This window comes from Meles meles, chromosome 3, assembly GCF_922984935.1.
Source record: "Meles meles chromosome 3, mMelMel3.1 paternal haplotype, whole genome shotgun sequence".
NCBI lineage: Eukaryota > Metazoa > Chordata > Mammalia > Carnivora > Mustelidae > Meles > Meles meles.
The window spans coordinates 37,459,129-37,484,128 of NC_060068.1; the positions used below are offsets into that span (position 1 = coordinate 37,459,129).

Consider the following 25,000-nt stretch of genomic DNA (forward strand, 5'->3'; position numbering starts at 1 on the left):
ATTTTTTTTTTCCTGAACCAATGCAATTTTTTTCTACTTCATTTAAAAAAAAAAATCATGTATCTTTTAAACACTGAATAGTCGGGGCGCCTGGGTGGCTCAGTGGATTAAGCTGCTGCCTTCGGCTCAGGTCATGATCTCAGGGTCCTGGGATCAAGCCCCATGTCGGGCTCTCTGCTCTGCAGGGAACCTGCTTCCTCCTCTCTCTCTGCCTGCCTCTCTGCCTCTCTCTGTCAAATAAATAAAATAAAATCTTTAAAAAAAATTAAAAAAAATAAACAGTGAATAGTCGTTTGTTCTTTTGGCCTTCCCCTTCCTCTCTTATTTCTCAGGTTCATGAGGACAGCACCTCGTCAAGTAGCTTCCTCTCCTTTACCCTCTTCATTTGCGTCCATGGGGAACATCTCTTTCTTCTGATCCTCTCACTCTGCTTCCAAACCGTCTGTCTAGGCTTAGAATAGTGACCTTTTTCTCTGGTCAAATATCAAAAGAGGAATTAAAAGTGGGCGCCTTGAGAGCATGGGGTTTGAAGCCAGCTGTCTGGGACCAAATCCTGGCCCCGCCATTTAGTAGGTGTGCACTTGGATGAGTCACGGAACCTCTCTGACCTCACTCTGCTTATCAGTAAAAGCGGTGGGGGAGTACCTCTCAAACAGGGTTGCTGTGAAGATTCAGTGAGTCAGTGCCTGGCACGTAACGATTCACGAGTGTGAAAAAAAGAAAAGCAAAATTGCTGTACTGCACTTGTGGGTATATAAATATTATTTAAAATTCTAGCAGCCTGCTAGCAGCCATAAGGAGACATCTCCTGAAACACTCTCCCCTCTAGTCAGGAAACTGTTTCTTCATCTTTCCTCATGGTGCAGCGTACATTCATGAAAGAAATCCCCACGGCACGTGCACTGTACGCAAGGCAGTGGGAGAGGAGCCATAGATAATTAAAACACCACCAAGCGCCTTCTAGAACAGTCTCTCAGAGTGCGGGTCCTCAAAAATACCGAGAATTCACACCAGAATATAAATAAACGCACTGCTTCCTTCAGTGAGGACGTTTTCTATGGAAAAAAAAGTTAACTGAACTACACAGGGTGTTTACTGAGTAGCTGATTCTGGCACAATTTATCCTACTGGAAACCAGCAACAGTTCACAAACTGACATCCAGTCTGTAGGCCACGTTTGAATAGCACGGCTCGGGGTGAGATAAGATATATGCCTAAACACTAGCATATAGAATGTGCCCTAGCATGTCATTAAAGAGGTATAAACAAGGGGCGCCTGGGTGGCTCAGTCGGTTAAGTGCCTGACTCTTAATTTCAGCTCGGGTCATGATCTGAGGGTTGTGGGATCGAGCCCCGGGTTGGGCTCAGTGCCGAGAATGGCGCCTGCTTGAGATTCTCTCTCTCCCTCTCCCTCTGCCCTCCCCAACCCTTGCTCACACTCATTCTCTCAAAAAAAAAAAAAAATGTATACACAAGGTGTCTGTGAATTCTGAGGGAACTTCTGTGTCTGAGTGGGCAAACAGGAAGTAGCTTCTGATTTGGGCAGATTTTGATGGGCTGGTATTGGAGGGGAAAGGAAGAATGGAGGCTCTAGAAAGACAGAACAAGACAAGCAAGGGTCCTCAGGCCAGAAAGTTCAGAGCATGTCTGAAAGTCATTATCTTCAGTTGGGCAAAACACAGGACATGTTAAAGGAAGTGCGAGATAAAAATAGAAAATTTCCTACCCATCATCTTTTTTTTTTTAGAAGATTTTATTTTTAAGTAATCTCTATACCCAACGTGGGGCTCGAACTCCCAACCCGGAGATGCTGAGTTGAACGCTCCACCCACTGAGCCAGCCAGGCGTCCCTCCTACTCATCACCTTAAACTCTGTAGTGTTAAAACTACATTCCCGATGCTTTCCCCCAAACTTCCTTCTTATCCTCCAACATGTTCTACTTCAGTGAACAACCCTCAACCTGATTCAACCACACTCCTACATTCAATCAAGAGTCAAACATTAGGAAACAGACTGCGGAGAAGAGGGAGCTAGAATCCAGTGGTTCACCTTTATTGCAAGAAGCACTGTTCTTGCCCCTCTTCCCCAGAGAGGTGGCTCTCAAGCTTGAGCTCTTAACAGAATAACCCAGTGGCATCATGAGAACACAGCCTGCTCCCCACACCCGGAGCTCAGATTATCAGATCTGGGGTTGGGGCCTGGAAAGTTCTAATAAGTCCCCAGGTGATGCTGACTTTGCTGGTCCAGGGACCCCATGTTTTCACCATCCTGGGAAAAAAGCCCAAATAATTCTTAACAGCTCATTATTTCGAGTTTTTAAAAATGACTTGTTTCCAGGGGCTTGGGTGGCTCAGTCGGTTAAGCGTCTGACTCATGATTTCAGTGCAGGTCATGGTCTCAGGGTCATGAGGTTGAACCTAGTGATAGGCTCCGTGCTGGATGTGGAGCCTGCTTAAGATTCTCTCTCTTCCTCTCCCTCTACCCCTCCTCCTCTCGCCGTCCCCCTGGCATCCTTGGCATGATCTCCCATGTACACACTCTCAATCTCTCTCTATCAAAAAAAAAAAAAAAAAAAAGACTTGTTTAAAAGAATTTTCTTAAAATCCCAAATGCCAATTTTCCTATCTTCAACTTATTTCACAGGGAAAAAAATAACACGCACACAAACCCTAGTTATTTTCTCTAAAATTTAAAATTAAACCTGGAACCCACATTTCTTCAATGTTCCTTAGGTACATCATCTGTTGAACAATCATACTTTCGCTGTCAAACCAAACCAGCTGATGTTTATTACAGCAGAAGTCTACAAGAGGGACTCAGACTCAGACTATCTCAAACCACAATCTCAATTCTTGCCCTGCAGGGGACACTGGGCCATGTCTGGAGACATCGTTGATGATCACAACTAAGGGGGTATTACTGCACCTTGAAGGTCAAGGCTAGGGACACTGCTAACCATCTATAGCACACAGGACAGCAAAGTCTCCAACCCAAATAGTCCACGGTGCCAAGGCTGAGAAGTCCTGATTTAAACCAAAGCCAGAATAATATCATTGTGAAAATGGAACCTGTAAGGTATCTGCTACCAGTAATAGTTACTCTTTCTCCTGGGGTAGCCAACATCTTGAGTCTTTTAAAATAAACAATGAGGCTTAAGTGCCAAAACTCGAAGAAACTGTTCAGAATCAAAGAGTCTTTCCCTACTGCCCTTTATTTTCTGTTGAAAACAGTCGGGCCTCTGTGGGAAGATGACTTTTACCAAAAGCCCAAGTAGCTCTGGATTTCCCACATTTCAGAAGGACTTGGAGGGTTCTGCCCACCCTCAGAAGGTCTGTGGCCCGCTGTTGTATTTCTCAGGGTCTTGAGACGTTCAGCTGGAGCTCTACCAGTTGGGTAAAATTACTTAACTTCTCATTGCCTCAGTTTCTCTTTTATTGGACAGTGGGGTGGGGGACTATAAACACACTTCCCAAGTGGGTGTAAAGTTAATGATCCGTGTTAAAGAGTCTAACACAGTGCCTGGAAGACAGAAACATACAACAAGTAATAGCTATTGTCATGATTATTACCTCTTTTTTTCTTTCTTCCAGGGCCAGAAATTTTTGATACCATTTCTCGTGCTGCTGAACTTCCTCCTGCGTTCTTCCAGGAAGGTTTTCTAGAACTTCTCCCATGAACGCTGGCTTCCCTTTATGTTTGTTTCTCACCTTCACAAAGTTCTGGTGGTCATAGTCATCCCAGCCCCCCTGTCGCCCGCCTGTTTGCTGAAGGAATTTTTCGAAATCTACCACTTCTTCCGGAAGAGTGCTTGGCATTTCTCTGTCTGCAGGAAGCTTGCCTGGCATGGGTCTGAAGGCCGCCTCAGCTCCCGAGTTCCCCAAAGCCCACATGTCGATTTTTCTGGATATGGCGCTCAACTCATTACTAGTGGTTTTCTCTTCTTTCAGAAGCTCTTCATATCTAAAATTTTAAAAGTAAACTTTGACTAATAAGCTACAAACCAAACCAAATGGACCTTGCTTCCCCACCCCCTCAAATTTCATTATTCCCGACTCTTTTCGTGTCATCTTCTCGAATTAAAATTACTATAAATCTAAGCCTTAAAAGAGTTTCCTCAGAGGGGGAAAAAAAACATTTTTCAAAACCTTATTTGGGTTTTCTATCTTGTCCAAATATAAATGAAAATTCATGTGAAGCATGAAAAGCAATCTAAAACCCAAAACAAAGGAAGAGAGATGTTATATTGCTCTTGTGTAAGACTAATAATATTAAATACAGAACAACAACAAAAAAATGCCTTGTGTACGCAACCTACTGGAGAGGTAATGAAAGATAAAGGTCCATAATCTTATATCAAAATGAATTTAAACATACATCAACCTCTGTTCTTCCTTAAAAGTGTTAATCGCATTTTCAATTTCTTCCATCATTTCTCTGAGCTTTTCAACAACTGTGAAAAACAAACAAACAAACAAACATGGAAAGACTTTTATGTCGTATTTTAGTAGGACTAAGAATAAAATGTTAGGAAAAAATGGAATGTTGCCTTAATTTTGAAACATTTCTTAACCTAAAGGATAACATAGTTGTGCTTTTATAAAGCTAATGCCTGCAGTGTTTTTCCCAATTACAGATTTACTCCTGTGCACATGTATTACTAAACTGTACTATCATTATTTTTCCCACAGAAATGTCTACTACTACACACACTGCCTTGTGACAAGCAGTCTTCATTTAACAAAATGGGGTTAAATACATGTGGTTAAGTTCCCATGTCAATATACATATGTCCCCCTGCAATCTTTTTTCCTGGTATCTCGCTGTCTACATTTACCCTAAGTCTCTTCGTTAATTCTCCAAGTGATGAACCTTTCGGTAGATACAATGCTAGGGTGAATACTTTTGTGTAGTGATCTTGTATGCTCAAGTGTTCCTAGACAACAACTGAAAAATGTGAATGCCACACCAAAAAGTACGCATGCTTTACGGTAGGATCAAGGATGGCGCACTGTCCTGCTGGGGGGCTCTATACCACTTATGGCTCCTAAGCAACCCCTTCCTGTGCACCGTGGACCATTTCCAAAAGGAGAGGCGAAATGGGTCAGGACTGATTTCACTGATATTTTTGTGATCATTAATGAGCCTGAGTAGTGTCTTCATGTGTGTTTTGTATTTCTCTTGCTATAAACAAGCCCCTGATAATCTTTACCAATTTTCCCATTAGGTTATTTAATCTTTGTTGCTCCAATCTGTGGGCACTCTTTGTATGTTATGGATATTAGTTTTTTAAGTTACATACGTATTGTTGATATTTTCCTAATTTGTTTGTCAACTTTATGGTTCTGGGATTTTTTTGTGTGTGTATGAAGTAATCAGTTATGTCTGCTTTTGGCTCTATGGCTTCTGATCGTCACTCTTACAAACTAGAATACAATTGTAAAAATATGAACTCTTGTTGTTTTCTACAATTTTTATGGCTTCGTGTATTACTTTAGTAAGTAATAATTAGCACAGTCATAGTTACCATTTTTTAGTGCTTCCTAGGTTATAAACACTGGATAAGTGCTTCATACGCATTGTCTTACTTCATCTTCCCAAGAATCCTGAGGTAGGTCCTATAATTATCTCCATTTTACAGTTAAGGAAATAAAAGCTCAGAGTTTTCAAGTCATTTGCCTAAAAGCATGTAAGTAATAAGTGATTTGATCCTTCAGGAATGAATGCTGGGGGATGCCTGGGTGGCTCAGTCGGTCAAGAATCTGCCTTCGGCTCAGGCCATGATCCTGGGGTCCTGGGATTGGGTCCTGCATTGGGTTCCTTGCTCAGTGCGGGAAGCCTGCTTCTCTCTCTCACTCTACCCCTGCTTGTGTTTGTTTCCTCTCTCACTGTGCCTCTCCCTGTCAAATAAATAAATAAAATCTTAAAAAAAAAAAAAAAAAGGAATGAATGTTGGCGTACTCAGGCAGGTAAGGATGCTATTCATTTGTTTCCAAATGGCTAGCATTTGTCCCAACACTATTAAGCTTTTCCTTCTGTATTTGAAATGCAATTATTTGAAAGGCAATTATTTCAAAAAGCAAATGGTGGGAAAAACACTAGGCTAGGAATTAGGAAATTGGTCCTTTTCCTCTTCAATAGCTGAACCTAAATGCCTCCACACCAGAGTTTCCATCCTGCACATGACACTATCATCTGTTCTACCCACTTGGGGGATGCGACAGCATTTTAAAGGTAAAAAACTACATAAATACCACTCACAGTTAATTATCCAATCTATCTTTCCCGATCCCTAACCAATATGGCCTAGCTCCATTGAGGCCAAAGGAGAAAAAAGGCGCTTATTAGGAAATTATATAAATATTTCTTTAAAAAAAAAAAAAGATTTTATTTATTTATTTGACAGAGATCACAAGAAGGCAAAGCAGCAGGCAGAGAGAGAGAGGGGGAAGCAGGCTCCCCGCTGAGCAGAGAGCCTGATGTGGGGCTTGATCCCAGGACCCTGAGATCTTGACCTGAGCCGAAGGCAGAGGCTTAACCCACTGAGATACCCAGGTGACCCAAGTATATAAATATTTCTAATGAAAACAGCAAATATGAGTATGTAAGTCAGAAGATGAAATCTAAATTCGCTCACCATCAGGGGTAGGCTTCACATCTTTTAACTGGTGTTGAAGCTTCTTTACATTGTTGTGTATTTTGGCCAATTGCTGCTGGAGTTTTGCTCCTACAAGGAAGAAGTACGTACTTTCAAATAACTCTATGACAAAGGTGGTTACAACTCGGGTTCTTCACATAAGACTGATCACCATCACTCAGTAAAAGATAGCCAAGAGCAATTAAGTAAAGGAAAAAAGATGGCTATTTGTGTCAAAACAGCCCGAACATTTTTAAGTACCCTTGCTCTAACTAAAGCATCTCTCAGTTTCCTCCAATACTTAAAAGCACAATGGGTTAAGTCTTACTATGAAAGGAAATGTTCATTCTCTCTCTCTCTCTCTCTTTTTTTTAACTCTTAAGAGATTGAGTGATTGGACACTGTTCTAAACACAGGGAACAGTAGCTCAGATATAATCGTGTTCTGCTCTTAGAAAGCTTTTTTTTCTTTTTGCTATAATTTATGGAAATAGAATTTGATCTTTACTGTTGGAATATTAAAGCTGTCTACCCAATATTAATTCTATGCATACCGCCAAACTTCCTGATGAGAATTAATGTCATCTAACCACGGCCTCCGTGACCGGGGTCGGGAGACCCTATCACGGTCATGGCCTTGCAGAGGTGCCCAACTGCCGGGTAGTGGTACTTGTGCTACAGGTCACCAAGCTCGACCAAGGGGCTAGCCCAAAGCCTACAGCCTAGGCCCACTGTAAAAGGCAGATGAAAGTCTCACAAAGACGTTTTTCAGATGTTCTATATCAGCAGCAGAAAAGACTGGATTCTTCTTTCATATTTTCTTTCTGAAGTAATCACCTTACTTGAAATGTTTATTTAAATTACTAAGCTAGTATCACATATTCATATACATACTCATACAATAATATTATTTTATCATCATTGGGGTACTTTATGTGCCCCCTTCCTTTTTTGCAACTTTTCCACAAATAAGCATGAGGCACCCAATAGTTGTCTAAAAGTCCTTAAAACCAATTTTTTAAAAGATTTAATTTATTTATTTCTCAGAGAAAGAGAGCGCACAAGCAGGGGGAGTGGCAGGCAGAGGGAGAGGGAGAAGCAGACTCCCCGCTGAGCAGGGAGGGCAATGCAGGACTCCATCCCAGGATCCTAAGATCAGGCCTGAGCCAAAGGCAGATGCTCAACCGACTGAGCCACCCTTAAAACCAATTTTTTTTTTTTTTAGTTTACCTACGGGCTCAGAGCCAGTGTTAATATTCAAAACAAACATCACACATGTATACGTGACTTTGGTTTGCTCTTTTTTTTTTTTTTTTTAAGTAATCTGTTTCTTTATTTCAGTAATCTCTCCACCCAACGTGGGGCTTGAACTCACAGCCCTGAGATCAGTGTTCTTCTGACTGAGCCGGCCAGGCAGCCCAGGGTTTATTCTAATTTCTGTTAAAAATCAAAAGTTTCATGAAAGCAGAAACATATCCAATGTATTTTATGAGGTTTCATTCATTCACTGTTGGAACTCTAGGTCAGGCAACTTCTCTAGCAAAGTGTAGTAACTAGGGAAGTAACAGTTTTGTTATTTCGTTTTTGCCACAGTTTGATCAACTACAGTCATAATGTCGCAGGCAAATGATCCCTTAGTTATTCATTTGGAACTGACAGTATGTTCGGCCGACCGTTAAGGACAGCGTTACATAAACACAGGCCCCAAAATTGTGGCACGATGTTTGAGGCAAGGAAAAGGTATTTACTTCTTCTAAGTTGTAACATGGCAAAGAGAAACTTCTATAAACTTATACTGAGACAATGCTCTCCCAGAGAAGGTGAACACAAAGTGCGAATAAAGAGAGGCACAACTGTGCAACAATGGGAAATGAAAAGACAGAAACGAAGTTGTCCTACAAAAGGGAATGCACAGAAGGGAGACCCTCCAGTAATGGCATGATCAAGAGATAGAAAGATCAGCCTCGGGGCACCTGGGTGGCTCAGTCAGTTACGGGTCTGACTCTTGATTTTGGCTTGAGATTCTCTCTCTCCCTCCTCCCCTCCCCCTGCTCATACTCTTGCTCTCTCTCTCTAAAATAAATAAACAAACAAAATCTTTTTTAAAAAAGATCAGTTTCTTAGTCATCTATAAAAGAACTGAGAGAAAGGAAGAAATATTAAACTAGGGATGTTTCAGTTTCTCCATAAATCAAAGAGGAGAACTGGACATTTGGTAATTATATTTGGTCCTGCTGTCATCCCAACAGAAGACGAAGAATGGTTCTTGCCACTACCTGACAGAAGATGACTTTTATGATACTACAGTCTTAGACTCTGCAAGAGAACATTTATTAAGAATTTCTTCTAATTGACTGTAAAGGAATAGAGGCAGTGTGATTCCTACACAAGTCTTAACGGTTCACAAGGCTTAGCTGATAACCATTATTTTTCCTTTATGCAACGCGAAGCAGTTTTGTTTTTTTTTCATTTTGCAACACATAAAATCTACAACAAAACCAGATATTTTTATAGAATTCTTTTCTGAAGGGCAACAATTAGTACACCGTTAACAATGATTAATATTTGTAACAAACAACAGAATATAATTCATCAGGCACTTTATACGGCACTTTCTCATGTGTTACCTCACAGGATGCCCAGACAGCTCCCCTGAGGCAGAAATGGTGGGTTTTCTACCACAGACAAGCAAACTGAGGTTTAAGCAGCTGAGTGCCTTCCCCATTCCGTACCACTACCAAGGCTAGTTCCTGCATCTGCTGATGTTGACTTATTCGGTCACTAATACCAGGGTGAGGAGCTAAGACCTGAGAGTCCAAGAACCAATTTCCCTTCATTTTAAGAAATTTTAATGACATGAATGGGTTTGGCAACATTAAAAAAAAAAACAAAAAACCCTCCTTTTCTTCTTAAAGAGCGAGAAATATACACAGAAAACAATCCAGTTTGGATGACCAAACTGGGACCGGAAGGAACAGACCCAAATCCCTACCAGCCGGACATATTACCAAGTAGAAAGTATTTTGACAGAGAATATAACAGAGTCAATCCACAAAGACAGAGCAATACAACTGCAAGTTGATGTCACGCAACAGTTTGCAGCTCATCGTGAACTCAACTTACTTTCTGTTTTCCTGCTGTTGATCAATTTATTTTCCAGTTCTTCCAGCATACTGTGCTCACTTCTGAAGTCACTTTTCTGGTTGTAGAAATGACTGTGTTTGTCTTTTTCTATGTTAATAACTCTTTAGGAAAAGAAACAAATGGCATAAATGTGATTTGAGTATATTTTTCATTGTTTAAAATACGGAGACGCTCATTATAATCAGTACTTATGGACAGGTTAATGCATCCGAGGAGCCCAAATATAATGACGAGAATTAATTAAGGCTAAGGAGTCAGAGCAGTAGTTAGAAAAGAGTCAAGTTCAACTATAATTGAGAGTAATTTGAATTGCTGTTTAAATGACAAAACGTGAGTTTCAGAAAAGGCACTCACGTACTTGCTTTGAAAATACAATAGCGATCTGGCTCTTGATTCCAGGTCAGTCTTCCTGTGGCCTGAAAACGGCCACTGTTGCTGATGGCTGCTTTCGGGAGACGCAGTTAGCTTTGTAAATGGACCCAAGCCGTTTAGCCCTTTAGCCTCTGCTGGGGTGAACTTCCTCCTCACTAAAATGCGAGCCCTAAACAGGGCTATGATTAAATTATATAAAGGCACACCTCCATACAGTAAAAATGTACTACGCAAGTGCATTATTAATATAATGAATAAAACTAAAATTTCAAGAGGCAAACAATCTGCATAGATAGGAATTTTGGTGTATCTAGGGATATCGTCTACAAGGACTACAAAGCATTTTCGGTGTCATCTTTGCTCCTTGGACTTAGTCTATATTCCAGTAAGGAGATCTAATGTTAGTTTGAACCCTGGGGTAAGACAAAACAGATACTAGCAAGAAGAGTTTCTGGTTGGACAATGACATTTATTTTCTTCTTCCAGAAATCAACACAAATTCTTCTCCAGGAATCCTGTATTTAATGAACAGTGGAATGTCACAGGCCATTGACTTAATTTCATTCAACCTGAGGGGTAACTATATAAGGGAGTGTTTCCCAATATTTTCCACTTCACCATCCATTAAAAAAAGTTAATATTTATGAAGTTCAGTGGGGAAAACAGATGGGACTGTTTTGGGCCCTACCTGGCTATCTCAAAGGCCGAGAAGATCATACAGTAGTATATGGGCTTGGGAGAGGAAGCGAAGGGTAGAACAGAGCGGTTAAGCAGATCTCAGTCTGCATGTCAACTCTTAAGGACTAAGCATGGCTCCTGAAGTCCTGTGCTGAGACTGGGAAGCACAGCTAGGCTCTGGTTGCTGGTGGGGGAAATTACAGGATCAGACAGAAATGTCTACATGGACAGGGGATATGCTAGGAAGGTAAGTAAGTTACGTTTTGTGATTCCTGATTTAGAAATATTCCCCTGTAAGGACACTCAATATGAGCTAATGGAGACAAACAGCTAAACACAGGGAACGATGCTCAACCTCACTCATAAGAGGAGAAATGCAAAGTAAAATGAGACCACAGTAACATCATACACCTATCGGACTGGCATAGGTCATATCTTACTACATCCCAAGTGTAAGTTCATCTTCTGTGGACGAAACTGTGGGGGAATGGATCCTCTCACACCTTATTGGTGGCATTGCAAATTGCCTATAGTGCTCTGTTTGGCAATATTTATTACATCTGCAAACCCACATGCCTTTGACGGAGCATTTCTCCCCCTAGGAATTCTTCCTAAAGATGCACTTAGACATACACAAAATGACACGGACCTACGCAATACTGTGATTCGTTGTGGCCAAAGATTGACTAGAACCTAAGTGTCCACCACTATGGGGGCAGGTTATATGAATCATGGTACATTCACGCCCTGGGACACAGCCCAGCAGTACCGTGTTCTGTGTGCTGACGGGGAAAGAGCTCCCAAGATGCACTCTTCTTCTAACAAAGGTTTTATATGAAATGTTAGACACACCCAAAAGTGGAGAGTGACCGAATGACTCCCCTCGCATACCTTCATGCCACTCTGATTTGACGTGACCTCTCTTTTGCACCTAGCTCTTTTCCGTTTTCATCTCTCTCTGTGTTTTACAAAGGCATTCTAAATCAATCCACTACATGATATAATTCCACACCAGGACACCTGAGTGTGCGTCAATGGGGACTACGGATGCTGAACTACAAGGCCACAATCCTGTCTGACAAAATCAACAAGTCCTGGTACATAAGAGACACTCATAGGTTAAAAACAAAACAAAACAAAGCAAGATGCACAGTAGTGTGTACAGTACACTCCCATTTATATAAAAAAGGAAAAATCTGAATATGTATTTTTATTTCCTCCCAAGCGTATAAAAATGCTGTGGAAGGATTTCCTTCCACAGTGGCTGTCTGAAGGGAAGGAAGTGTGTGGCTGGGCCAAGGGTGAAACAGAGACTTTCCACTGTGTAAGAGTGTGTTGAGTTTTGAACCGTGTGAATGTATTGTTACCTATGCAGAAAACTAAACAGAATTATGTCCTGAACTGTTTGTTTTTTCTGTATTCAATGAAAATTTTTGGCCTGAGACACTCTACTGATGGGTTTTTCTAATACTCTTTCCATGAGTTTTTGCAAAATCTTAGAACAAGATGAAGAAAGCCTAATCAGAGCTGTAAAACCAACACATACTGGCGAAGAAAGTTTCTAGTGGTTTGGTTTGCTGTAGACATGGCCATTAACCACTTGGCGGGTTACCCGTCTGAGGACCAACAGAAGCCAGACCCCCAACCTACAGTCCAGTCCTACCTCAAATCATGCATTTTTGAAATAAAAAGAAAATAAAATTGTATTTTCCCAAATTCTGAGTTTTAAAAAATATAAGTATTACATCCCTGAGGAGAGCATTCAATCCCCCACAGCTACAATACGGTCTAATGTTTCACAATGCAGGAGTATACTTTTTTGTTGGCAGAATTTCTAAACAGAACTGCCACTTATCCCGGGCCAGAGACCATTCCCTACAACAGGCTCCAGTTCTCCTGACCTCTTTAGCAAATTGATATTGTACAAAATATTGTACAAATTCAAAGCAGCTGCAGGGTAGGGTTGGGTGCTATGAACTCTAAGGCTTTTGCTCCTCCTTCATAATATTTCTTATATCATGGTGCTGCTGACAAGGCTGAACATGCAACAGACATCACTGGCTATTAAAAGAAAAAAGTACACACACGCGAACAGTTAAAACAAATGGCAACTTCTCAATTACTCTAGTCTTGATGGGCTGGACGGATCTGAAAGGAGAGAGACCGAGGGAGGGAGATCAATGAAAAGGCCATTTCAAGAAAAATAACTCGAGGGTACAGACTCTTCGTTAAAACTACTGACTCTCTCAAAAATATTTACCAAGTGCTTACGTTGGCCAGTGAAAATGTACGGATGCATGCGATCTAAAGAAATAACTGTTTTGTTTCCCTTGAAATACGCTGACTCAAAATAACACACAAAACTGAGATAACTCTACTTAAAACTGTGTGTGACATAGTCTGTTATCATTTGTCTTTTTCATACCCCTGCCTTTCTCGTTCATCTCTGGAAAGCCAGTGACCAGAATTTTGTTACTTAATGTGAGACTGGAGAAGGCGTAGAGTAGGATTAGAAGGAGTTAGAATTAACTTCATGGTATCCACAATAACATGGCGAGCAGTGTTAACTGAAGATAATGCTCTTATACTCACTGATTTTTTAATTTTTCTGCTGTGCGTATGAACTCTGCTTTCTTTGTCCGACTAACTTTCTGCTTCCAGTTTTGAAGCTGAAAAGGACGGATTCCACCCGAAGTACCGAAACAGCTGTCGTTCTACACAGAGAATAAAAACAAATTTACCATTGATAATAGAAATGTCATGAGATGAAGATGGATTTTTTTCAGAGAGAAAGCATCGGTAATGAAGTCTCTTGGGGGATAATGTGGGGGCCACCTTATTTAATATTAAAAATTATTTAATTTTGTTTATTTTAATTAAATATTAAAAATATATTTTGTGGAAGGAATATCTACCTTAAAATCTAAATTAAATATTAAGTCTCTGGGGATTTTTACAAAAAGATCTAATTGTTTCAGTCACTGAACAATATGTACTGAACACTTCTGATGTGATGTGTGGTATGCTGGACGCCAGGGAAACAATGATGACCCCGTCAACAGGGCCCTGGGCTTAAAGTCTAGTGGGGGAAACAGATTTACACAGAAAAGGGTAAACGAACAACCTTTACTCTCTCTCTCTCCATATATATATGTACATATATATATATATATATATATATACACACACACACACATCTGCATCTAAAACGTACAATTCAGTGATTTTTAAGATATTCACAAATGTGTGCAAATATCACTACTCTCTAATTCCAGAACATTTCTGTCATATCAAAAAGAAATCCCATACCCATTAGCAGTTCGCTCCCCACTCCTCTTCCCTACAAGCCTCTGACAACCATCTAATCTATTTTTGACTCCACGAATTTGCCTGTTCTGAACAATTAATATAAATGGGATCCCACAACGTGTTGACTGTTTGTGTCCGGCTTCTTTCACTTAGCATAACGTTTTCAATATTCATCTACATTGCACGATAAATCTGTACTTCATTTCTTTTTATGGCTGAGTAATATTCTATTGTGTGGCTCTACTATCTTTTGTTTATCCATTCATTAGCTGTTGGACAATGGGCTATATTCCAATATTTGGCCAATATGAATAACGCTACTCTGAATATTTGTGTACAAGTTTCGATATGAATATGCTTTCTCTTGAGCATACAACTCACAGCAGAATTTTTGGATCCTAGGGTTAACTCCAACACTTTACTTACTTTCTCATTTTAAAAACTGGGTTGTTGGGGTACGTGGATGGCTCAGTTGGTTAAGCATCTGCCTTTGGCTCAGGTCATGATCCCGGGGTCACGGGATTGAGCCCCACATCAGGCTCTCTCCTCAGCAGGGAGTCTGCTTTTCCCTGTTTTTCCCCTGTTCCCTCTGTCCCTCCCCCCAGCTCATGTGCTCGCTCTCTCTCTCTCTCAAATAAATAAAATCTTTAAAAAATAAAAAATAAAAAAATTAAAATTGGGTTTTCTTTTTATTTTTGAGTTGGGGGCATTCTTTATATATTCAGGATATAACTCCCTTCTCAGGTAAAAGACCTGCAAATATTTTCCCAATTTCCCTGAGCCATCTTTCCATTTTCTTGATAATGCCCTTCAAAGCACAAACATTCTCAATTTTGATAAAGCCCCATTTATCCATTTTATCTTTGACTGCTTGTGCATTAGACAGCCTACAGAAAACATTCAAAGGTCATGAAGACTCACATCTATATTTTTTTTCTAAGAATTTTATAGTTTTATGTCTTACATTTAGGTCTCCATTGATTTAGGGTTTGTGTTTATATATGGTGTGTGGCAGGAGTCTAACTGTGCTATTTTGTATGTACACATCCAGCTATCCCAATGCCACTTAGAGAAAAGAATCTTCTTTCCTTATTGATTTATCTTAGCACCCTTGTTGAAAATCAACTGCTCGTACATTGGGTTTGCCTATTAACTGTCATTGACCTATATGTCTATCCTTATGCCAGTACCGCACAGCTGATTACTGTAGCTGTGTAGTAAGTTTTGAAATTGGGAATAGGAGTCCTCCGACTTTGCTCCTCAAGATTGTTTTAGCTATTTTGGGCCCCATGCCTTTCCCATGTGAATTTTAGGATCAGTTTATCAATTTATGCACAAGAAGGCAACTGAGATTTTCAGAGGGATTTCAACTCTGTAAATCAATTTGGGGATTATGGCCATCTTAACTCTTCATATTCATAAGCCTAAAATATCCAGTGATGTAGGTCTTCCTTCCTTTCTTTCAGTGATGTCCTGGAATTTTTAGAGTAAGTTTTGCTCTTTTTTTTTGTTAAATTCATTCTTATGCATTTTAGTCTTGTGATACTACTATAAACAGAATTATTTTCTTAATTCCATTTTTGATTTGTCTATTGCTAGTATACAGAATTAAAATTATTTTTTATTGATTGCTTTTCTTTTTAAGATTTTGTTTATTTATTTGACAGAGATCACAAGTAGGCAGAGAGGCAGGCAGAGAGAAAGAGAGGAGGAAGCAGGCTCCCCGCTGAGCAGAGAGTCCGATGCGGGGCTCGATCCCAGGATCCTGGGATCATGACCTGAGTCGAAGGTTTTAATCCACTGAGCCACCCAGGTGCCCCTATTGATTGCTTTTTTTAATCCTTCAATTTTGCTGAATTTATTTGCTCTAGCAGTTTTTACATGGATCCTCTAAGTTTTTTATATACAGATCATGCCACCTGCAAATAAGGATAGTTTTACTTCTTTTCCAATTTGTTCCTCTTGCCTAACTGTCCTTGCTAGACTCCCCAGTGGATAAGTAGTGAGAATGGACATTCTTGTCTTAGCCCTTATCTTATGTGGGAAGACTTTTTAAAATTTTTTAATTTTTAATTTTTTTTTAATTTTTATACAGAAAGAGCAAGGACGAAGGTCAGAGGGAGAGGGAGAAGCAGCGTCTCCACTGAGCAGGAAGCCTGATGTGGGGCTTGATCCTAGGACCCCAATCATGACCTGAGCCCAACGTGGATGCTTAACCAACTGAGCCATCCAGGTGCCCCTGTGGAAAGCTTTTTATTCTTTGTCACTAACTATTATGTCACCTGCAGGCATTTTATTGATGCCTGTATCAGATTGAGGAGTTTCCATATATTGCTAGTTTGTTGAATGTTCTTTTTATCATGAAAAAGTGCTGGCTCTTATAAATTGCTCTTTCTAAATCTAATTGAGATGATTATGAGGTTTGTCCTTTATTCTATTAATAAATAAGTTCTATTATATTGATTGATTTTCATATGCTGAACCAACCTTGCATGTCTGGAACAAATCCCAACTGATCATGGTATGTAATCCTTTTCATATGTTGTTAGGTTTGGGTTGCTAGTGTTTTGTTGGAGAATTTGCATCTGTATTCATAAGAAATACTAGTCTGTTATTTTCTTTCTTGTGATTTCTTTGATTGTGGTATCAGGGTAATAATAATGAGTTAAAAAATGTTGAATGAGTTGAAAAATGTTCCTTCCTCTATCTTCTGAAAAACTTTGTTACAAAAAAAAGTACGTTTAGGACTGACTTCTATCTTTATCTCCCCATTTACTTTTTACCAGTACTCTTTATTCATATTCTTCTTCATTTGGATTTGAATTTCTATGTAGTCATATTTCAGTTCAAAGGACTTTACTATTTCTTGTAGGGCATATATGTTACTGTTTGTTAGTCTGGGAATGTCTTAATTTCCCCATTTTTAGAGAATTAATTTTGGTGGACATAGAATTCTTGATTGACAGTCCTTTTCTTTCAGCAATTTGACTGTCATGCCACTGCCTTCTGGAATCCAAGGTTTCTCATGAGAGGTCCACTGTCAATCTTATTGAAGATCCTTGTATGTATCGAGTTGTTTCTCTTCTAGTGCTTTCAAGATTTTTAAAATTTAAAGATTTTTAAAATTTTTGTCTTTGTCTTTCAACAGTTTGATTATGATGTGTCCAGCTATGATCTCTGAGTTTACTCTACTTGGAGGTCATCAAACTCTAACGATATGTAGATTAATATTTTTCATCAAATTTGGTAAGTTTTCAGGGCACCTGGGTTGCTCAGTTGGTTAAGCCTCTGACTGTCAGTATCAGCTTTGGTCTCCATCTCAGGGTTGTGAGTTTAAGCTCTGCATCCGGCTCCACGCTGGCTGTGGAGCCTGCTTTAAAAAAAAGTTGGGGAGGTTTTTAGCCATTATTTCTTCCAATATTCTGCCCCTCCCCTTTTCTCTCTCCTATCCTGAGACTCTCAGTATGTATGACCTTCATGGTGTCTCACAGGCTCTGTTCATTTTTCTCTTTTTCTTTCTGTTCTCAGTCTGGATACTCTGAATTGGCCTATCTTCAAGTTTCCTGACTCTTTCTTTTGCCAGCTCAAATTGGATGCTGAGCGCCTCAAATGAACTTTTCATTTGAGTTATTGTACCTTTTGACTCCAGAATTTCTATTTGATTTTTTTAAGACTTTTAATTTATTTATTTGATAGAGAGAGATCACAAGTAGGCAGAGAGGCAGGCAGAGAGAGAGAGGGGGAAGCAGGCTTCCTGCTGAGCAGAGAGCCCGATGCAGGCCTCGATCCCAGGACCCTGAGATCACGACCTGAGCTGAAGGCAGAGGCTTAACCCACTGAGCCATCCAGGTGCCCCTTTACTTGATTTTTTAAAAACAATTTTAATCTCCTTATAGGTATTTTTAATTTGGTGAGAAATCATCTTCATGCTTTCTTTTAGTTCTGTAGCCATGGTTTCCTTTAGTTTTTTGAATGAATTTAAAACAGCTTATTTAAAGTTTTTGTCTATTATTTCCAACATCTAGTCTTGCTCTGAGATAGCTTCTTTTTACTGCTTAAGAAGAAAATTATCTTGTGTGTGAATCATATGTCCTTGGTTTATTGCATGTCTCATAGTTTTTTGTTAAAGGCTTAACATTTTAAAACTATAATTTGGTTAATATAGTTGAATATCATATCAATATACAATTATTATTATATTACAAACATAACAATTTTATTAAGAAAATATAATTTAACTCGGAAAGTGAGATTCTCTTCCAAACCCAAGCTTTGTTGTTGTTGCCATCTGTTTAGTCAACTTCGTGAACTAATTCTGCGAAGTCTATATTCTCTGTTTGTATGGCACTGCTTGGTTAGCTCAGTTATCACCTAATGGTTGACTGGTCAGAAGTTTTCCTAGATGCTGTGACCAGTACATCTCCCAGCCCTTGCTGAAGGGGTCTGTGTGCATACCAGGACATAGCCTCAACACATAGGTGGGCAGTTCACATGTCAACCTTAGCCCTTGTTGTCTCTTGCCCAGAGCTTCAAGGCCAGACAAAGATGAAGGCTCAGTGCTTTCTCGGGTCTTCTCTGGTGTACTGGTTTCCTACTGCGACTGCAACAACTTACTACAAATCAGTTGAACACAACGTTTTTGGCTAAAACCGCACAAATTTATTCTCTTACAGTTCTGGGGTCCCAGTTATAATTACGGTGTTAACACGTTCGTGTTCCTTCTGGAGACTTCAGAGGAGAATCTAGTCCCGTGCTTTTTTTTTTTTCTCAGCTCTTAGAAGCCCCCTTCATCCTTGCCTTATGCCCCTTTCTCACATCACTGCATCCTCTTGCTTCCATCGTCACATCTCCTACAACTGGCTCTGATCCTTCTGCCTTCCTCTAATAAGGACATTTGTGAATACACTAGGCTCACACAGATACGCCAGGGTAATTTCCATTTTAAGATCCCTAACTCAATCACAGCTGCAAAGTCCCTCTGACCATGTAAGGTCATAGGGTCACAGGTAGTGGGGATTAGAATGTGAATGTGCTTGGGGGGCCATTATTCAGCCTACCACACCTGAACATGGGCATAGCCCTATGCATGTTGCAGTCTTCTAGAAGAAATCCCTTGTGAGGAACCATGTCAAGTTAGAGAAGAAGTGTAGTTATTACTGAAGGACTACTCCAAGCAGCCAAGGGCTGTAATGTTTAGGCCATCAGAAGGAAGTTCACTTAAGGAATAAAACAAAACAGAAGACCCAGCCCTATCCTGCTTTAAAGCAGGGCCACGCACTAGTGTGATACTGTTAGAGATACCTTTAAAAACTCATAATTCAACTATTAAAATGATGAAGAGGGAAACAGCATTGGAGAGGAAGGTAGAGAGATTCATAGTCTCCAGTCCTGAAAGGCACTGGTGAGGGCGATTATCAACAAATAATACTAGATGCTAGTAGCATACGCAATATTACAAAGGACAGACAGGGCACGTTATTACTTTTCTTTACGGGTAAGAACTTTATAGGGTTCCACAGCCTAAGGAGGTTGGAGAATATAATAAAATACACAGTGTTTCTAAAACTTCAAAGACAGTTTCTCCAAAATAATTTAAAGGAGCTGTTCTAAACTGACTTATGTCCCCCTCTATTCATATATTGAGGCCTTACCTCCCTCCCCTTTGTGACTATATTTGGAGACAGGGCCTTTAAGGAGATAATTAAAATTAAATGAGGTCAGAAGGGTGAGGTCCTATTCCAATAGGACTAGTGCTTCCTTGTAAGAAAAGGAAGGGACACAGTGATATCTCTCTTTCTCAGTGTGTGCACAGATAAAAGGCCACCTGAGGACACCTGAGAAGACAGCTATCTACTTGACAAGAAGAGACCTCACACCACAGAACAATCCTGGTGGGCACCTTGATATTGGACGTCTAGCCTCCAGAACTGTGCGAAAATCAACTTCTATTGCATAAGCCACCCAGTCTGTGGTATTTTGTTAGGGATGCCTTAACAGACTAATACTGGGCTTTTAGATATTTTGGGGAACACCTCTTACATTATACGGTTGTCATCAGGAAAATCTCTCCTCAAGAAAACATTAATTGGTTTCACTATTAGAGTCAGTGGGAATACTCATTCACTTAATCATATGACAAATATTCAAGTTCAGCGGTAGGCTGAGAATTTGAGTGTGTAGGTGTGTGTGTTGTATACTGAGGGAAGTCCAAAGACGGATAACACCTAGTTAAAATCCTCAAAAACCTCATAATATGGCACAGCTGTGATTCTAATCTCTTTTTTAAAGTCCGAACACCCTTGAGAGAGTCTACTCTGTTATTGCTGTCATCATCGACTACGAGGCTCTGCCTTCCCTAAAATGGTGAAACACAAAAAGCAGGGTCTTTCAAGATCAACACTCCCAACATTTTGGACTGGATAATTTTTGTTGTTGTTGTTGGGGGGGGGCTGTCCTTCAGCTCCTACCCACTAGATGCTAGTAGCATACGCAACCCATCCCCACCCCAGCACTGACAACCAAAAACATCTCCAGACATTGCTAAATGTCGGGAACAGAAAAAACATTTGAAACGGCTCCACAGGTGATTTTGGTCCAAGCCCTGGAAAGGCAAACCTCTGAGGACCACCCGAAGGGAGTGATAAAAAGGTCCATTAATAACAATATTATGCAACCTGTGAGAAATGCAAACCAGGAGGCAAAACATGGTTATAAGAATTTAGAGAACAAATCGGTCTGAGCTAGAGTAAACCAGAACGGTTTCAGGGAGAAAGCCAGAAAGATGGCTAAACCACTAGGATCATACATTAAACAAAATGTTAAAAATTATTTTTAAAATATTTTATGCATTATCTATTTTTACATATTTTACTTTCTTTTTTCTCCCCCCTGAGACATTTGTGCCAGAGTTAGAATAATAAAGAGAATTACAGAGGATGTGTGAAAACATTTGCCTGAGATGGAATTTCCTGAGCTCATATAAGTAAAGACAGAAAATTGCTATATTCCTTTAGAGGAAGAAAAAGATGGAACCTATCCTCAGCTCCCAATGGCCTTCCTTCAGGTTTGGATTGATGCTTACATATTTAGTGAGTGCCTACTATGTTCCAGGACTAAACTCAAAAGTGGAACTGGGAACACAATAGTGAATGAGACTTCCAAAAGTTTCTGCCTTCATACAACTTACATGCCCATGAGGGGGGTGGAGGTGTGGGGGAAAATGAAAATATGGAATACAGCATAGAGTAGTAAGTGCTATGGAGCAAAATAAAACCAGAAAAGGGGATACAGTGTGCTGAGTAAGGGGATTCAGTTTAGGGAGGTCATGAAAAGAATCACTGAGCTGATGGCATTCAAACAAAGATAAATGAAAGAAACGGAGTTAAGCCGTAGAACCAAGAGGGAAGAGCATTTCAAGCAGAGGGAACAGCAATTACAAAGCTTATAAGGTAGGAAGAACCAGGCATGTCTGAGGCTCAACCAGGAGGGGGGTATAACTGCAGCAGACTCAGAGCCAGGGACCGGAGAAGAGCCAACAGGGAGATGGCGGGGATAGTTCACAGGCCCGGTAGACCATGGTAAGGACACTGGCTTTGACTATGAGGGTTCTGAGCAGAAAGGGTGTTTTTGCTGGACTGAATCGCCCTGGCTGTTGGGAATCCTTTAGGAAGGCAAGAGTGTTGGAACAGAAACCAACTAGGAAAGTATTTCAGGCAGGAAGGTATGATGATGTGGACAAAATGGGGGCACTGGGGGTATTAAGAGTGGGATTCCCGGCTTATTCTGGGTTCTACATAGAACTCGGAGGAATTCCCCATGCTTTGGGTGTGGGCTGTGAGACAATGGGAACAGGGAAGGTCTTTGGCTTAAACAACTGGATCCAACCATTCCTGAGGATCCTGTGGTCCACACCGCCAGAGAAAGGGGTTCGAGGCAGATCTTTGGAAACACATCTGCTTCTGACCACCCCATATTTATTCTTCCTTGTGTTCCCCAGCGCAGGGTCAATAACAAAAGCAGCCACCCATGCCAGGGCACCGAAAGTCTCTCCAGCCACGCTCTGTGCCAGGGCCTTCCCAGACGTGAGGATCACAGTGAGGTGTCGTTACCAGACCCAGTTTTTGGAGAAGGCACTGAGTCGCGGAGAGGGCATGCTCGCATCACGAGGCTAGGAAGCGGCAGAGCCAGGGCTTCCACCCAGATCTTCCCTCGATTCCAAAACCACTTGGAGGTGGCTCTGCAAAGGCAGCGGAAAGCACAAGCCAACAAAGCACAGCGCCCGGCGTGGGCCAGGCCGCGAGCAAAGGGAGGCTACCCCCGCGCCTCCCGCCTCCGGAACCGCGCTGCAGAGGACACCTGTTCGGCGAGGGCCGGGACCCCGTCCTGCACTCGGCGCCCGCCCCCGCCCGCCGCCAACGGCTTCTGGCCCTCTCGGATTTACCTGTTGCGGCACCTGCGCTGCTCCCACTCCGCTCCCGGTGGCCGCGCCCGCCCCCGCCACAGCCCCGGCTACCGCGGTGGCCGCCGCCGCCACCACGACCGTCGTCAGGGCGGCCATCTTTCCTCGCCAAGCCGCTCGGGCCGCAGCGGCCACCCGAGGCCAGGGGGTTCCGGCCGCGGGAGCTCCTGGTCCTGCAGACCGTTCCCCGCACCGTGGGGCTCCGCGGGACGCAAAGCACAGCAGAGCCAAGGCGCAGGGCGGGGCCGGGGCGCGGGGCGGGGCCGGGGCGCGGGGCGGGGCTCTGACAGGTTGCCGGGCGCCGCCGAGCCGGAGTTCAGGGCGGGCAGGGCGGGGCTCTGCCGGGATGCAGGGCGGGGCTCTGCCGGGATGCAGGGCGGGGTCGGAACGCTGGGCGGGGCTCAGGGCGGAGCGGGAGCGCAGGCGGGGTAGAGATGTGGGGCAGGGTCTGTGCGCAGGATGGGTCAGAGAGGGGCCTGGCCAAGATGTGGGGCGGGGCCGGGGCGGAGTATGGGGCGGGGTCGGGGGGCAAGGCAGGGCTCAGCGGGGATGCTAGGCGGGGCCAGAGTGCTGGGCGGGGCTGGAGCGAGGAGCCAGTCGGGGGTTCAGGGCGGGGCGGGGGCGCAGGCGGGGTCCAGACGAGGAGCGGGGCCTGAGAGCAGGGTGGGTCGAGGGGCGGGGCCAAGAGATGGGGTGGGGCCGGAGAGCCTGCCCGAGCCACACCTGCGAGCAGTGTGGGACCGGGTCGGGGCAGGATGCGGGGCGGGGCGGAATAGAGGCTTGGCGGGGACCGCGCGCAGGGGCGGGGCGATCCGCCGAGACTCCCCGCGCTGCTGCAGGTTTGTGTAAACTTTTCCCGTGCACTTGTCTACTCTTATTCAGCAAAATCTTTGTAAACCCCTCATTGAGCTCCGGTCCCCCACCCACCTCTTACTGTCAAACTTCCTTGTCTCGTATATGCACACAGCTCTATCTATAGACACCTAAAGATACTTTACGTAACAGAACTTCTTTCTAGGTTTGTACTAAGCGCTGGCGAAACTGGGTGTAAATGAAAAAAAGGATTTATTTATGGGCTTGAGCGATTAACTATTAACTAACACTTTCAAAGAAACGGAAGAGGGCATGCCCCATACTGTCAGATACCAGAGGCAGAAATGCCACACTTGGTCAATAAGAAGAGCGATGTCAAAATTACTGTGCCGGGGAGGGGGTGGTGGTGGTTTGGAACAGCCATAGATGACCCCTGCAATTAAAGCACAGGCAACCAGCGGCAATTCGCCTGGCTCCCGGACGCACAGCCTTTTCCTCCCGTATAAAGAAATAGATTGATTCATTCATCCCTTCACGCATTCAATCAATATCCAGCTCCTACTAGATACCAGACATTGTTCTATGTCTTCAGAATTCACTGTAGACTTAGACACGAGTGCGCACGCGCGGAAACACACACACACACACACACACACACACACACACACACACACACACACACGCTCCCGAGGTTCCTTCTAACGTTTAGGGAATTTAAACAAGTAAACTCACAGGGTATTTACTGAGCACTTCCTTTGTGCTCTCACTGTTCTAAGGAACCCAGTGAAGTAGGTCCTGCTATTAGCTCTTTTCACAGAGAAGGATACAAACCTAGGCAGTCTGACTGCAGAGACCATCCGGGTAGAGACGTTCAACAGACAGTTGGATACATGCTTCTGGAGCCCGGAGAGAAATTGTAGATAAAGATGTGATTCTGGTCTTCATCTGCATGTAGAAAATATTTTACGTGCAAGGGCAGGGAGGGGCAGAGGGTGAAGCAGAGTCCCCACCCTACCTGGGGCTCCATCTTGTAACCCCGAGATCATGACCATAGCCCAAATTGAGTCGGATGCTTTACCAACTGAATCACACAGGTGCCCCTGCATATAGAAAATAGTTTACATATCTCTGAATGAGCTCACACAAGCGGGGGATAAACTGAAGTCTAAGAACAGGAGGAGAAGGAGGAGGGAGACTCAGAAGGAGGGGTCCCAGAGAAGGGAGGAAAACCAGAAGTCCAGGGAAAAGTGTTTCCACTTTCAAAAAGTATTTTGAGGAGAGAATGATCACAGACCCGGTGAGGTTTGCCATCGGGAGGCTCACTTAGGTGAAAACAGAAATGCTGCTTGGGTTTGGTAACAGAGAAGCAACGGCCAACCCAGCAGGAGCACTCTGGAGGAATGGTGAGAAGGACCAAAGCCTCAGGAGAGGGCTGAGGAAGGAGATACTGAAGGTGAAGAACAGAAATGGCAGGGATTTCCATGATTTTGGAATACAGGTGATCACACAAAGGAGGTGGTCACTAGATGTGGGATCTTTGCTGGGTGGTGTTCCAAGGTGAGGACCAGTGGAGGGTGTCCGTGCCCTGGGGT

At 42.4% G+C, this 25,000-nt stretch overlaps 1 protein-coding gene across 2 annotated transcripts in view; it reads right to left on the minus strand.

Moving 5' to 3' along the window:
• Nucleotides 1-22,885, minus strand: part of CCDC112 (coiled-coil domain containing 112) — a 28,077-nt gene extending 5,192 nt beyond the window's left edge. The window contains exons 1-6 of one of the 2 annotated variants that reach the window (XM_045998645.1): nucleotides 22,578-22,885; nucleotides 13,421-13,542; nucleotides 9,758-9,879; nucleotides 6,636-6,725; nucleotides 4,376-4,451; nucleotides 3,571-3,961 (exon numbers count right to left, since the gene is read on the minus strand). In XM_045998645.1, the coding sequence (XP_045854601.1) occupies nucleotides 3,571-3,961; nucleotides 4,376-4,451; nucleotides 6,636-6,725; nucleotides 9,758-9,879; nucleotides 13,421-13,542; nucleotides 22,578-22,694 (918 nt within the window). In that variant the 5' untranslated portion in view covers nucleotides 22,695-22,885. The remainder of the gene's footprint in view (nucleotides 1-3,570; nucleotides 3,962-4,375; nucleotides 4,452-6,635; nucleotides 6,726-9,757; nucleotides 9,880-13,420; nucleotides 13,543-22,577) is intronic. The other variant, XM_045998644.1, reaches the window with a different exon arrangement.
• Nucleotides 22,886-25,000: the final 2,115 nt, after the last annotated feature.